Raw genomic sequence first — 15588 nt, forward strand, 5'->3', positions numbered from 1 at the left:
AATTAAAAAAAAAAAAAAAAAAAAAAAACGAATTATCTTTAAATTGGTGCACATCGTTCCTTTGTACATTTCAAATGCAGATTCTGTGGGAATTATTTTAGTCAATGTGTGTGTGTGTGTGTATATGAATTGTGCTTTGTGTTAGATTATAAGTAAAATTGTTAATGACAATGATATGTAGCATTATTCAAGTGTAGTATTTTTAAAAACACAATGCTAGAAATGATTGAGCAAAGAGACTGATGTATTATAATTTAATTTTCAGGTAAAAACAGAGCTGTTGCCTGTTGCCAACGCTTGTCTGAGCTGAACAATTATGTCCCAACATGCCACCATTCTGGGCCTTTAACTGAATCCTATATCAAGAAGTTCAAGGTTGTTGTTTTGACTGAAGCTTCATTAAAGGAACAATTGCGTGTTTCTGAGATTACTCATGCGAATGAAATAGCACTTATCATAGCAGATACCAGAGGCCTATTTTCTCAAGTCTTTTGTGACTTTGGAAATAAGTTCAAAGTAGTTGATACCAATGGTGAACCACCTGTAAGTGCAATGGTTGCTAGTATTTCCCAAGATACCGAAGGTGTTGTTACATGTTTGGATGATACACGCCATGGAATGGAGGATGGTGATTATGTCACCTTTTCTGAAGTGCAGGGAATGTCAGAACTAAATGGTTGTGATCCAATCAAAATAAAAGTTCTTGGCCCTTATACTTTTAGCATTGGGGAAACATCCAGATACTCTGAATATATTCGTGGTGGTATAGTAACACAAGTAAAAATGCCAAAGATCCTACAGTTTGCTTCTTTAAAAGATGCCCTCAAGAAACCAGACTTCCAGGTTACTGATTTTGGAAAGTTTGATTATCCAGAACAGATACACTTGGCTTTCATGGTATTGCACCGTTACATAGAAGCAAATGGAAAATTACCGAGGCCATGGAATCAGGAAGATGCAAAAGAATTCTTAGAGTTAGCTAAGATTGTGAAAGAGGAAACAGGCAGGGAAACTGAAATCAATACAGACTTGTTTGAAATATTTGCAAAGATATGTTGTGGAAATTTAAGTCCAATGAATGCTACTATTGGTGGAATTGTAGCTCAAGAAGTGATGAAGGCTTGTTCTGGAAAGTTCCATCCCATATTCCAGTGGCTGTACTTTGATGCTATTGAATGCTTACCTGCAGACCGCTCTGAACTTTCAGAAGAAGATTGTAGCCCCATTGGTTCACGTTACGACTCACAGATAGCCGTTTTCGGACGTAAATTTCAATCGAAGATTGGAAGTCTGAAGTACTTTGTTGTAGGAGCAGGAGCCATTGGTTGTGAATTACTCAAAAACTTTGCAATGTTAGGTGTTGGTGCTGAGAATGGTAGTGTAACAGTCACTGATATGGATTTGATAGAAAAATCTAACTTGAATAGACAATTTCTGTTCAGACCATCGGATGTTCAACAGTCGAAATCATCGACGGCAGCTAGAGTCATAAGGAGCATGAATCCAGACATGAAAGTGATAGCTCACGAAAACAGAGTATGCCCAGAAACAGAGAAAATATATAACGACGATTTCTTCGAGGTCTTAGACGGTGTTGCAAATGCATTAGATAATGTTAACGCTCGTATTTATATGGATCGTCGTTGTGTATATTACAGAAAGCCTCTCTTGGAATCTGGTACTCTGGGTACAAAGGGCAATACTCAGATTGTTGTTCCATTCTTAACAGAATCATACAGCTCTTCCCAGGATCCACCAGAGAAGAGTATACCAATTTGCACGCTAAAAAATTTCCCGAATGCTATAGAACACACTTTACAATGGGCCAGGGACAATTTCGAAGGTCTGTTTCGTCAGGCTGCTGAGAACGCCGCTCAATATATATCAGATCCACAATTCGTGGATAGAACCTTAAAACTGCCTGGTGTTCAGCCACTAGAAGTATTAGAATCTGTGAAAACAGCTTTGGTTGATGAAAGACCAAAAACGTTCGCCGACTGTGTCACATGGGCCCGTTGTCATTGGCAGGAGCAGTACAATAATCAAATAAGACAACTTTTGTTCAATTTCCCTCCCTTTCAAGTTACATCGAGTGGTCAGCCATTTTGGTCAGGACCAAAGAGGTGCCCTGAGCCACTAACATTTAACGTCAATGATCCGTTGCATTTAGACTACATCGTGGCTGCAGCTAACTTGAAGGCAAAGGTCTACGGCATCACTATTAACAGAAATCGAGAGGAAATCGCCAGGATTGTCAGCACCGTGCCAGTGCCTGAATTCACGCCGAAATCTGGAGTGAAAATAGCCGAGACAGACTCACAGGTGCAAGTGTCGAATGGTAGCGGGAACATTGATCACGAAAGACTCAGTCAGTTGCAAGAAGAATTGCCAAGAGTTGAAGATCTCAATGGTCTTGTAATTTATCCACAAGAATTCGAGAAGGACGACGACACTAATTTCCATATAGACTTCATTGTGGCAGCCTCGAATCTTCGTGCTACTAATTACAAAATTCCACCAGCTGACAGACACAAGAGCAAACTGATCGCCGGTAAAATAATACCAGCTATTGCCACTACCACATCTGTGGTAGCTGGTCTTGCTTGTCTGGAATTGATCAAGTTAACTCGTGGCGTGAAAGATTTGTCAGTCTACAAGAATGGTTTCGTCAATCTTGCACTACCATTCTTTGGATTCTCGGAACCTATCGCTGCGCCGAAATTGAAGTACTACGACAGCGAGTGGACACTCTGGGACCGGTTTGAGGTTAAGGGAGAGCTGACACTGAAAGAGTTCTTGGATTACTTCAAAGAGCATCACAATTTGGAAGTGACCATGTTGTCTCAAGGTGTTTGTATGCTTTACTCGTTCTTCATGGCGAAGCCTAAATGCCAAGAGCGTATGGGCCTGTTGATGTCGGAGGTAGTCAAGAAGGTGTCGAAGAAGAAACTGGAAAGTCATGTACGTGCGTTGGTGTTCGAACTTTGCTGTAACGACACCGACGGAAATGACGTGGAAGTCCCGTACGTTCGCTACACTTTGCCGTGAAACACGTTGATGCCACCGGGATACGAGAGATGTCTACTTAACTGACTTAGCCGTAGTAATTTCCACAAATTTCTATTTTACAATACGATACAGGAGAAAAATATTAATCTTTGTCTAAGTAAGGCTCTCAAAGTAAACAAAAAAAACAAAAAAAAATACGATTCATTTTTATCGCCGATGCTTTGTAGCATTTATAATAGCCAAGCGATCGCGGGATCCACTGAGTTCGTCTTACTATGATCTCCCTTCTTGTTAAAACATCAACTTTGGGGCTCACAACTGTTTGTTATTTTTGTTTTTTTTTTTTTTGCCTTTTCATTATCGCCTCCTGTGATCTTCTGTCTCGATTGATTTCATAATAAATTCGTTACGCATATTTCTTTTGCCTTTCACGATATTTTCCGAAGAAAAAATTAAAAAAAAAGAAAAGAAAGAACTAGCTCTATAATAATTCGAACTGTTGATAAAAGAAAAAGATATATAAGCGGATGAAAATTTGTACAAGAGAATCTACAGTCTTGTGCTGTTTATAAAATGACTATTAAAAAAAAAAAGAGAAAAACGAAGATACGATAAAAAAATTGCAAAAGAGTTTAGTCCATATTGGATCATAAAGGGAATTGTCATGGTAAGAATTTTCTTAGGACTCACACTTCACGACTTTATGTATAGAATCGAAATGTAAATTACTCAATGATAACTCAATGATCCTTAGACGAATAACGCTAGCACATTTAATATAGACCATAGATAAACGTGAAAATAAAAAACTGAACGCAAATGTATCTTGCCTTTGTCGCATTATTTTTTTTTTTCATTTTCTATTTACAGATACAATTTTTTTTTACATTTAGGGGCACGCGAACTAAATAAGTAAAAAATAAAAAACGTCACGAATTTCTCGCCCTTACCTTCCCGTTTTTTGTATCAGTATGCTCTTGCTATCGGACTGGATATTTTAAGATTTTATATAATCTATACGTTATCGATGATTTTGATTTGTCCGCTTTACTTTTCGAACACAGAATACACTGTTGGCTAAGGCTGTTTGTTGTTATAAGGGATACTGCATTTAAATTTGTAAGAACAAATCTTTGGGAAGAAGCTTCAAAAAGAATTGCACACTTTAGACCAAGGAATACAAGAAGAAAAAAAAAGGAAGATATTTTGTTAATTTTAGGATAATGCGGATATTTATTGTATTATTTTATCAATAGATAATAAATAGATGTGTTTGGATTTCAAGGAACATGAGAAATATAGTAACGAAAATAAAATTTGGAAATGCGTTCTTTTTCTAATCCTGTATTTTCTCCTTCGTTTCTAATAACTATTTTTTTTTCTTATAATAAATCGATCCTTAAAGAAAGGGGGGGGGGGAACAATACCTACGGTTGTCTAATACAATTTAACTTGTAATGAATTAAGCTTTTTTGTTAATACGTAATTGGTAAACTGTGAGAGATAGTTAGAAATTTTCATTTTTTTTAACTTGTTCGTAATACATTGCCAAATGATGGGATAGAATTATCATTTTTTACTTTTATTTTGTTTATATTATTATTTTTTATAAAATTGAAACGTTAAGATGAAGTATCTCACTTATGATGAAACTGAAGTACGTTACAATTTTAAATTTCGGTCCACTGATTAAACTAACGGTCCTTCTGATCTTGGTCTACACAGTACATAGAGTGGAAGGGAATGTACAAAATAAAATATGGTGTATAGATGTCACATGAAGGTTTCAATAAACATTCTGAATAAAAAATGTCGTTTATAGTACGGGCCAAGATATGTCAAGTTTAGAAAATTGATCAGGGTACAAAGTAAATATATTTCGAGTGTACAGAAATATAAACACTTACGGCCTAATAATTCGGCCAGGACCGTACAAAGAACTATTTGGTACTACGTATATAGTTCATGGATATAAAAAAATATACGATGTCTCAACGTAGTATAACGTAAGTAAAGCAATTGAAGAAATTAAATAAGAATTAAATAAAAATATTAATTCTTCACCACATTTATGATATTCGTTTACCCTTTATTTGGCCCAGGTCATTTTTCACAAAAGTGAACTCGATAGATAAAACTGAATCAAACAATGTAAGGTACGTCGTAGTCTCACTTTTTAAATACTTTGCTATATTATAATTATGTTGCTTCGTTATGGTTTGTGGAAGATTAAGATTTATAATAATCCTCCACGTTCTCTAGTCCATGATTATTATCCTACTGTAAATTATTTTCTTAATTGGATACATAGTAATAGCAAAACTGGTAAAGAAGATGAGGACAGTTCAGAAAATTTCAAACGGAAAAGGCAAGAAAGTGGTGACAGTAGTGAAACTAGGTAATTAAAAATGAATTGTAATACTGGCAATAGTTCAATGCACTAGATAATGAATTGTAATCATGATAATAGTTCTATGCACTAGATAATGAAGTACTATGTTCCGATATTTTATTATTTCTTTTATGAGGTATTGTCATTTTATCATATTTTTACCTGATTATTTGTAATGTTTTTAATTTTACATGTTATCTACTGGATCATTGATATTATTAATCACTTGCTGAGCTTGTTTTATACTTTTAAATAAATGTATATAACTTTTATTTATTCATTGTAACTTCTGTTATAGTTCTTCTAGTACAAAGATAGACAATTCTCTAAAACAGAAGCCAACATTAATATCTCCTTCCCCATTGAAAAAAGCAAATGGTAAAATAGATATGTATGTAACTAAATAGAGTAACTTACATATAAAAGCTTTTTTGATGCTATACTTGTATTTAAGGAACCTCAAAAAAAGTGTCACCTGCAACAACAATGGGCAATGAAAAGAAAAAATCTAAAACTTCATCTGTGACTAAGAAAAAGAAAAAAACTAACGATGTAGAAGAAACAAAAAGGGAAGTAAATGTAAACTTAAAGATTCAAGAACAAAAAGAAAATATATCAACTTCAAAACATAAACAGTCAAGTGTTGAATCTGAATCTAAATCTGAATCTGATAAATCTGCTAGTGAAACTAAGGCAAAAAAAACTCAAAAAAAAGCTAAGAAAAGGAAAAGAATAATAGCACTTAGTGATTCCAGTGATGAAGAAGAACGTATTCCAGTATGTATAATAATTATATGCACATTGTACTACATTTTTAAAAAGAATATTGTTTACATATATATATCAATTACTAGTTGCCAGAGAGTCCAAAAAAATTAAACATCAGTGAAAAAGAAAAAGAAGAAGAAGAAGAAAGTCCTTTTAAAGGAAAAGAAAAATCTGATGAGGAAGTTTCTGAAAGTATAACAGATACTGCAAAAGAGGATAAAAAAGAACAAATCAATGTAGAAAAGCCTGCTAAGAAAATACATAGTTTTTTCGGTAATATATCTTTCGAAATATTAATGAATAAATAAGGTGTTTAATGCAATCTATATGTTTTAGCTTCAAAACAGAAAGAAAACACGGTCAATAATAGCGAAGATAAGAAAAAATCGGCTAGTCATTCCTATAATCCTAGTAAGTCGAAATATGATCCTATAGAGGATGCATTTTGGAAAAAGGGTGAAAAGTATGTCTTTTATTCTTTTCTAGTATCGGATTACCTATTGTAGCCATGTATTACAAAAATTGAAAGATTTGTTGCAGGGTACCGTACATTGCGCTTACACGTACACTGGAATTAATCGAAGAGACAAGTGCTCGATTGAAGATGATAGAAATTTTATCGAATTATTTTCGTTCTGTTATACTTCTAAATTCTGATGATTTACTTCCTAGTATATATTTATGTCTTAATCAACTAGCACCTGCTTACGAAGGTACGTGCTAGTAAATCTCTTTTTCTTTTCTTTTTTTTTTTTTTTGCTAAAGTATTATGCAATTCTATTAAAGGAATTGAATTGGGTGTGGCGGAAACAAACCTTATGAAAGCTATAGCTCAATGTACTGGTAGAAGTTTAGCTCAAATAAAAGCAGATGTTCAAGAAGTTGGCGATTTAGGTATTGTGGCAGAAGGAAGTCGTTCCAATCAAAGGACGATGTTTCAACCTGCTCCGCTAACAGTAACAAGCGTGTACTCTAGACTGAAGGAAATCGCTCAAATGACTGGTTCTGCGGTATGATGTACACCAGTGTTGTCCACGCTACATTATTTCAAAGCTTCCCCTTCTACTCCATCATTGTTGTTACCGTGCAAGTTGTGTTTTGTACGCTTGCTTAGTATATTGCGCGCAAAAATTGAAATATTGTTTCTAGTTTTAAAAATGGGACATATAGAAAAAAAATTTAGATTTATTTATATCTTTTTAAACATCTATGTTTGTAGTGACGATATGTAAAGAAAGATAAAGCTAGATGACTTAGCCGGCGATAACACTGTTTGATGTAATTAATTAATTCGTAATTTTATCATATTCACATCATATCGCTGAATAATGATATTATTTCACGATGAATTCTTCATTGTAAACGAGTAATATCTTTTTACAGTCTTTGTCCAAAAAATTAGATAAAATCCAGTCACTTTTTGTAGCCTGTCGATTTACGGAAGCCAGATATCTCATACGATCTTTAGGTGGTAAACTTCGAATTGGTCTAGCGGAACAATCTGTATTGCAAGTAAGCATTTGTATACTATATTGCGATAATTGCATACAATTAAAGGTAAATATTTACAGGCTCTGGCGTTAGCATGCACTATGACTCCACCAGAACAGAGCTCTCCAAGAATTCTCGATGCGAGTAAAAAAATTTCAAGCGATACCTTTAAAGAAAAATACGACGAGAATGCTCTTAATATAAAAACAACATACTGGTTAGAGTTTGTTTATACTTTGGATAACTGAATTGATTTTCAATATGTATTATGTAGAACGTTTATTTCCAGTGAGTGTCCAAATTATGATAAAATAATTCCTGTTTTACTAAAGGATGGAGTTAAAGAGTTACCGAATAAATGTAAAATTACACCTGGAATACCTATGAAACCCATGTTGGCACATCCTACTAAAGGTATCCAAGAAGTATTAACACGTTTTGAAGGGTTAGAGTTTACATGCGAGTGGAAATATGATGGAGAAAGAGCACAGGTTTATTTTTTTTCGCAATTCAAAATATTACCATAGTATTTTGTGAGATATTGATTATCTTAAATATTTCGTAGATCCATCTTGCCGAGGATGGTAAAATTAGTATTTACAGTAGGAATCAAGAAAATAATACTAGCAAATATCCCGATATTATAGGACGATTTAAAAGTACACAAGGGGAAGAAGTTAAAAGTTGTATTCTTGACTGCGAAGCAGTTGCTTGGGATACCGAAAAGAAGCAAATTCTTCCTTTCCAAATACTTAGTACGAGGAAACGCAAGGTAATTGATTGCAAAGTGTGTACATGTATATGGTAAAAATTCCACATATACTTTCTCTTACAGGATGCAAATGAGGCAGATATTAAAGTCCAAGTGTGTGTATTTATGTTTGATTTGTTATATTTAAATGGAGAATCATTAGTACAAAAACCTTTCGAAAAACGTCGTGAATTACTAAAAGAGAATTTCAAAGAAGTAAATGGAGAATGGAAATACGCAACAAGTTTAGATACATCGACTATGGAACAAGTGCAAGTCTTCTTAGACGAATCAATTAAAGGTTGGTTTAATTTTTGTCCATTTAAAATAAATCACTTTAAAAAAATCTATGGTAATATTTGATAGGTAACTGTGAGGGTCTTATGGTGAAGACTTTAAAAGAAGAAGCAACGTACGAGATTGCTAAGCGTTCACGAAATTGGCTGAAATTGAAAAAAGATTATTTAGATGGTGTGGGTGACACGTTAGACGTAGTTGTCATTGGTGGATATATAGGAAAAGGGAAAAGGACAGGAACTTACGGCGGATTTCTTTTGGCTTGTTACGATCAAGAGAATGAGGAATATCAAAGTATTTGTAAGGTGAATATCATTAATTTTGTAACGATTTTTTTACAGTAAGATGATTACAACGATAATGCGTTATAATATTTTATTTGTTTAGATCGGTACCGGGTTTAGCGACGAAGATCTTCAGAAGCACACCGAATTCTTTAAAGAGCATTTAATATCGCAAACCAAATCGTACTATCGTTACGATTCATCTCTCGAACCTGATCACTGGTTTGAACCCATTCAAGTATGGGAAATTAAATGCGCAGATTTATCGTTGTCACCTATTCATAAAGCAGCTGTAGGTATTATTGATCCAGAAAAGGGCATATCTTTGCGATTTCCCCGGTTTGTTCGTATACGTGACGATAAAAACAGCGAGGATGCTACAAACGCGCAACAAGTTGCAACAATGTACAACAGTCAAGAACAGATCAAGAATCAAACGACAGTTTCAAAAGGGACAGAAGATTTTTATTAAATGTAACTTTGATACTTTTTTAAACCACGTTAGAATATGTTATTAGTTATAGCACATAGTTACACTATTTTTGTCATACAATTGCATACCTTTGGAATATTTTTGTACGTATATAATTGCGTTTATTTTCGTCTATACGATAAAATAGTATCAAATTTTGTGAACGTATATGCATTATTATGAATACAGATAATTGTTTTTTAAATAAATATTACATTTAATAAGAGCAATGCATTACATCAATGTTCTTTCTTTTTCCTTACTCGATGTTAAAACGTGGCTGTCTGTATGTTTTGCTGTGCTGATTTGCTAACCTCAACAGTTCCTCAAAACACCATGAAAACCAATCAACAAATTGTGACTGATACAATTAATCAAAAGTTATTTTATAACACTGTATTGTCGCAAACATTCTCCCATGACGGAAATTATTTAGTGGCTGGAAATATTTATGGAGACGTATCAGTTTTCGAGTGAGTAAATATTTGATACGCTATTCAATGACATGTAAATGTAGGTTATGTCGACATGAATTAAAATAATTTTTCGCATGATAATAAATTGTTGCAAATTTGCCAAAGTTTTTGCACAGCGTATTAAAATAACAGGAAGCATCCAAATTAAGATGCAACGACCATATCGTAATGTTAAAACATTTTTTATAGGTTATCAAAAGCTTTAGGACCCCATAAAGTGGAAGAAAATGAATTACAAGGACCCACTTATCACTTCACCGCTCATTCTAATCAACAGGTACAGAGTATGGCTTCAACAGACAATTTCTTAGTAACAGGAATATCAGGAGAAATCTCTGGATGGGACTGGAAGATGATTACTTCAAGCAAAGCACCAAAGAGTAAAGTTTCATGGACTGTACAACTTCCAGTTGATAAGTAAGACTACATAATAAATGTGAATAACCGGTATTGACATTATACCTTTGGTAATATTGATAACAGTTGACTTTCAGAGACAGCTATGAAAGGGCAGATGTAAATTATATGATATACTACAAACCAAGCAGTTTACTGTATGCTGGTTGTGGTGACAACAATATTTATGTAATCAGTTTAGAAGATGGTAGAATACTTCGAAGTCTACAAGGACATACAGACTACATTCACTGTTTATCTTTAATGTATGTATCACTTAACTCCAAATGAATGATTTTACATATTTGAACATAAAACGTTTTACTATACATTTCAGGGGTAATCAGTTAGCCTCGTGTGGTGAAGATGGAACAGTGAGGTTGTGGGATTTACGAAAAAAGGAGAACACGAATATATTAACACCTCATTTAGTAGACAAAGTTGCTAGACAAAGATTAGGTAAATGGATTGGCGCGATAGACTTCACAGACGATTGGCTGGTACCTTCTTTATTTTTCCCACAGAATATATAATTTATTATAAAATAACGACCAAAGAATAACTGGAACATATCGATTATTTAAGTTATGCGGCGGCGGCCCAAGTTTATCTTTGTGGCATATGCGCACGATGGAAGCAGCCACCGTGTTCGATCTTCCGGATGAAGGTATCCACGTAGCAAAAATCTACGAGGAACGTGTGATAGCAGCTGGTGCAGCGCCTTACGTCTATCATTTAACTTATCAAGGAGAAACATTAGCTAAAGTGCCAACTTGCAGCAGCACAGTGTATAATATCAGTTACCAGGAAGTACCGCAAAAAGTGTTAAGTATAGCCGGTTCGTCGAACAATCTCGACATCTGTACGAACTTCAATTATCGCGAATTGATGTTAAAGTTTGCGTAATAAAGTCAAACGTAAAAAATCTAAATCACACCCTATCGAATGATCTGTGGAAGAAAACGATCTCATTAAGTATACGTATATTTTTTAAATAAATATATTAATACAATGTGCATTTTATAAAACATGATATAAAACTTTTTACAAATATACAAGTATCTGTTTGTCATGGTTCCACACGTAACACGAGCATTCACTGGGATTCTTCATTCATTCAGCGGATTCTTGAAGTGTATCGGAATACAACTAACGTCTGTCTAAAGCCAGTTCACTGATCAAGACTAGGTTCCAAAGAAACACGCAGAGTGAAGAAAACAAAAGATAGAACGACAAATTACACGACAGTGGGTTTATTCCTTGATGGTGGTGAGTGGCCAACTGATTCTACACAAATCATAGCAACGCAATAGTCAAAGGAATCCATGACCCGCGATCACCGCTGGAATGAAACCTTCTCTACCGTCTCGTGAACGAACCCAGAACCAGTCACTGACGTGATCACTGAGCAGAGCTACAACATCACCCTTGGACACGCTCAGAGCGTTCCCACCCTGGCCTTCGTAGTCATTACGTATGACGAGCAAAGTGTGACGGGATCCTTTGGTTCTAGCGTTTGCAGCGGCCCTAAGGTACAGTCTGTCGACGCTGCGTTCCCCACAGGCTGACACCGCGTCCCTAGAACCTCGCCTTACCCTTGGATTTCTGCCTCGAGCTCCGCACTCTGATCGGGTGTCCCTCAGCTTCTCCGTGTCGGTCATGTTACCTGGAAAGATCACGTAGGTTAACGGTGAATGAACTAAAAACCTGATACCATGAAAATACATCTTTGAAACTACCTAGAGGACGAGGAAATACGTCCGTAGAGTCTTCCCAGCACGGACCTCTGGTTGGCTGTGGTAATATCCCCAATGGTAAGCAAGCTGCGTATCCAACGTAGCCTTCTTGACCGTGTGGCGTTTGAACGTACAACCAGGTTTGATTCTTGAAGACAGCGTTCACGACTGTGCCAAGAGGGAGAGCCATCTCGTCTTGAGTACCACCTTGAGTCTGATACAGGACGGATGGGAAAGAAAGGACCACAGGAATATTCGCGGGTTTCTCTATCGAGGCCTGAAGTTGTTAAATCGTTTCGTTAGAAGTATTCTTCGTGTGTTTATGCCAAGTTGTGTTACATTGAACGACTGAAAGGTAAACCTTTGTGAGAAATGCGTCAAGATCCGCGATCTCGTAGCCGAATCTGCTCGGTGGCCTAGGCTTGTGCGAACGTTTCGTTCTTCGATGTCTGTGCTTCTCTCGACCGTTAGGCGTGGACGTTGACTCCCGGGAAACGAGAGACGGTTCGGACACTGCCCTCTTAACTTTCTCCTTCTCCTTCGCTTCCTTCAGACCTGAAAATTCCTTCTCGGACTGCTTGTCCAGGGGACTGTCCAGCGGTCTCTCGTTCGCCAACACCTCTTTGCCGATAGGCTGTGGAAGAGTAACGATAAACGTTTAAGTGTAAATCTTTTTTCCCCGTCGTTTTATAACGTTCGCGTTGAAAGATGATTATTAGGAGGGAGAACCTTTTCCTGAACTTCCACCTTCTCCGTTCTCTCGATCTTTTCTATTCTGTGCGGGACCTTCTTCTCTCGTTTCTCCCCGTCGACGTTCTCCTTGCCGCCATCTTTCTCCTTCACGCTTTTCACGCTCCTCCTCGAGGACCTTTCCTTGCTGTCACGCGACAAGCCCTCCCGATCGCCGTTCCCACCACCTTCCCAAAGATAACATTGTATCTTAAGTTTCTCGCGAAGTAGCGAAATTACGAGGTGATTTATGGCATTTGGCGTTTGAAGACTTTCATGAGTAACTGTTCTTGCGCAACGGCTGCATCACCTTTCCACTTTAGAAGCGGGTATTTCTTTCTTCAACTTCGGATTATTGCTTGACCTCTGCGCTACCTCGACTATTGCTCAATTTAGACTTCCTACACTTGAATCATTGCCCGACCCGACGCCGCCCGCACGCGAACCACTTTGCCTGACCCAAAAATCTCTATGCCTGACCATTTTTGCCTGACCACGCTCCACACAAAAAAAAGAGAATCGAACTATTTTGCCTGACCACACGAAAATTTGCCCGACCCAAATTTTGCCCGACCTCTCGACTCTAACCCCCTCGTATTACACAACTTCATCCTGACATCTCCACGAACCTGCGTTTCCATTGGCGGCCGAATGATTGTTGTTGGAGGCAGACTGCTGTTGCCCTCGTAGGACCCAGGTCAAAGAGATCTTGGGGCGCAACAAGGTGCTTGGCCGTTGACCCATGCTCCTCGGCGGTGCGAGGGGCGTCGAGGGCGTCGGCGATCTCGGCGGTGACGGCGACCTAGACGACGGTGTCACCACCTGCAAAGGACAGTCCGCCACCAGGTCCACCGTCTGCACCGAACAGCCATGTTCCTGTAATCCAAAGAAAACAAAAATTCGATCTCTTCGGAAAATCTTCTGCTGCGTGTCAAATCCTATTTTCTACACCCCCCTTTGGAAGAACACGCGAAACGAGGCACGTCAAAACCATCGGAGAGGGATAAGCGTCGCGAAACGAGCGCGACGTGTGCCTCTTAACGTGCGTGCAAATAGACAAGCTCTGGTTGGGTACACGGGAAATGACCACTATTCAGAGGACTAGTTTGCGACTAACAGAAGTGCACTTCCCTTTTACAACGAGATAAATAGAACGACTAGACACGACGGGGAAAGAGAGATAGCAGTCTTGCGAATAATCAAAGGAGACCCCTTTCGGAATGAGGTGCGAGTGCCGGAGATGATTCAGAAATTGAAATAGAGGGCTCGTTAGTAAGAGTGTCGGTGCAATTTCGACGGGTGGAAAAGCCGACTGAATCGTTCGCCTGATTACAGCAATTTCGAGCATCTCGCACCGCCGTCCAATGCGATCTTTTATCCCCACGGATAAAAGTTCACGGATGCTGTATGAATGCGGTGCTTATTAGGGGAGATTTGCATAAGCGACTCTAAGTACCGATCGATTCTGTCTTCAACCACCGGGGGACCCCAGTTCCACGTGGTACCAATACACACACGTCTCTATTCTATTCAGTACAATTTCCTGGCTCATCGTGAAACTTGTACGATACATAAAATGTATCGATAAATTCATCTTAACCCTTTCGCTCTGACGCGTTTACGAGAAAATCTATGCGTTTCCTATTCTACAAATTTTCCTGTCAAGTTTATTACGGCAATCAGAACTGTGTTTTTATTTTCTTACATGTAAAATGCAGAAATAAAAATGTATACATATAGACACTCTGCCTTTTCACTTACATCTACACTTTTTTCTTTTTTTTTTACTGCTAACATAAAATTCACCGTGTACAGCAGAGATTTCTACGATCTCCGAAGCACCCTAAGATCACACATTTTCTCATTCAGGTTTGCCCATAAAATCCGTCCACGGTGTGCGGCCGCCCGCATCTTTCACGAATTTATTAAACGACAAAACGCGAGATCGCGGTAAATCTCCGCGCGTGTTGCACCTCCCTACAAAGTGGATTATTAATTCGTCTCATAGGCGTTCAATTAGCCCGCGGGCCGCGGACCGCGGAAATGAATTATTCGTCGACGCGGCGACCGTGTCCCCGGTGTGCTTTACCGCGCCGCGGAAATTTACGGCTGTCGCCTCGCATAAATAGCAGGCCTCTGGCCACCGTGAAATTTACGAACGACCGTTCACCGCCGCCTCGTAAAATTTCTACCACCCTGACCCCTTCTACTTTCCCACCACACTCTCTCTCTCGAGCGCGCCGCGCAGCCCTTTTTTAGCCTCGCGGGGACAGATCTTGCACCGGAAACGGAGGTCGCGTGCCGCGGAAAAGTTGCCTAACGTGGTTGGGTTGATTGAAATGAAACGATAAAGGATTGTGGGGAAATTTTCTTGCGAAGATGAAATTTTATGCGTGATTTTGATTCACATGTTTTTTATATTCTTAGAGTAGGAGTTTCGCCCCTATGACGCGGGAAATGTAATGCAAATTAAGTTTCACTGACGTCGCTTTTTGGATTAAATTTGAATAACCGAAAAGTTTAGAATTTCCTAAAAATTTAGGGGTCTTACTGTATTTTATCGTTGACAGAGTACTTTTGGGGCAATATAAGATTTATCCTTGTAATATGGACAGAGTGTCTAATCTTAATTCTGAATTTTTTGAGAATTCTAAAGTTTGTGACAGAGAAAATATGAAAACACAGTGAAACCTTGAACAAGAGTAGGGACAATTTCGTCAGAGATTCATCTAACACTATAAGAATGTCGAATTTTAATTTTCAGTCTCTAAAACGAATTTCCGAAGT

The 15588-nt window shown here is 37.7% G+C and overlaps 4 protein-coding genes across 4 annotated transcripts in view; 3 read left to right on the top strand and 1 right to left on the bottom strand.

Moving 5' to 3' along the window:
* LOC108571472 (ubiquitin-like modifier-activating enzyme 1) overlaps positions 1-3383 on the top strand; it is a 4441-nt gene extending 1058 nt beyond the window's left edge. The window contains exon 2 of the mRNA XM_017933531.1: positions 266-3383. Within this exon, the coding sequence (XP_017789020.1) occupies positions 266-3048 (2783 nt within the window). The 3' untranslated portion in view covers positions 3049-3383. The remainder of the gene's footprint in view (positions 1-265) is intronic.
* Positions 3384-4927: 1544 nt separating this feature from the next.
* LOC108571483 (DNA ligase 1) lies at positions 4928-9464 on the top strand. The gene is made up of 16 exons (XM_017933542.1): positions 4928-5015; positions 5112-5165; positions 5321-5407; positions 5700-5779; positions 5856-6178; positions 6256-6442; positions 6506-6632; positions 6710-6882; positions 6956-7179; positions 7553-7681; positions 7741-7877; positions 7950-8151; positions 8226-8432; positions 8496-8712; positions 8778-9013; positions 9096-9464. The coding sequence occupies exons 1-16, from the start codon at positions 4975-4977 to the stop codon at positions 9462-9464; spliced, it is 2793 nt and encodes a 930-aa protein (XP_017789031.1). The 5' UTR covers positions 4928-4974.
* Positions 9465-9768: 304 nt separating this feature from the next.
* Positions 9769-11267, top strand: LOC108571311 (THO complex subunit 6 homolog). Its single transcript, XM_017933322.1, has 5 exons — positions 9769-9937; positions 10130-10357; positions 10435-10602; positions 10674-10836; positions 10922-11267. The coding sequence occupies exons 1-5, from the start codon at positions 9801-9803 to the stop codon at positions 11240-11242; spliced, it is 1017 nt and encodes a 338-aa protein (XP_017788811.1). The 5' UTR covers positions 9769-9800; the 3' UTR covers positions 11243-11267.
* A 382-nt stretch (positions 11268-11649) lies between these two features.
* Positions 11650-13666, bottom strand: LOC108571301. Its single transcript, XM_017933310.1, has 5 exons — positions 13431-13666; positions 12802-12989; positions 12434-12706; positions 12076-12349; positions 11650-12002 (listed from the first exon to the last, which is right to left on the bottom strand). The coding sequence occupies exons 1-5, from the start codon at positions 13543-13545 to the stop codon at positions 11650-11652; spliced, it is 1203 nt and encodes a 400-aa protein (XP_017788799.1). The 5' UTR covers positions 13546-13666.
* Positions 13667-15588: the final 1922 nt, after the last annotated feature.

The sequence above is a fragment of the Habropoda laboriosa genome, unplaced genomic scaffold, assembly GCF_001263275.1.
Source record: "Habropoda laboriosa isolate 0110345459 unplaced genomic scaffold, ASM126327v1 scaffold15, whole genome shotgun sequence".
In the NCBI taxonomy this organism is placed as follows: Eukaryota; Metazoa; Arthropoda; class Insecta; order Hymenoptera; family Apidae; genus Habropoda; species Habropoda laboriosa.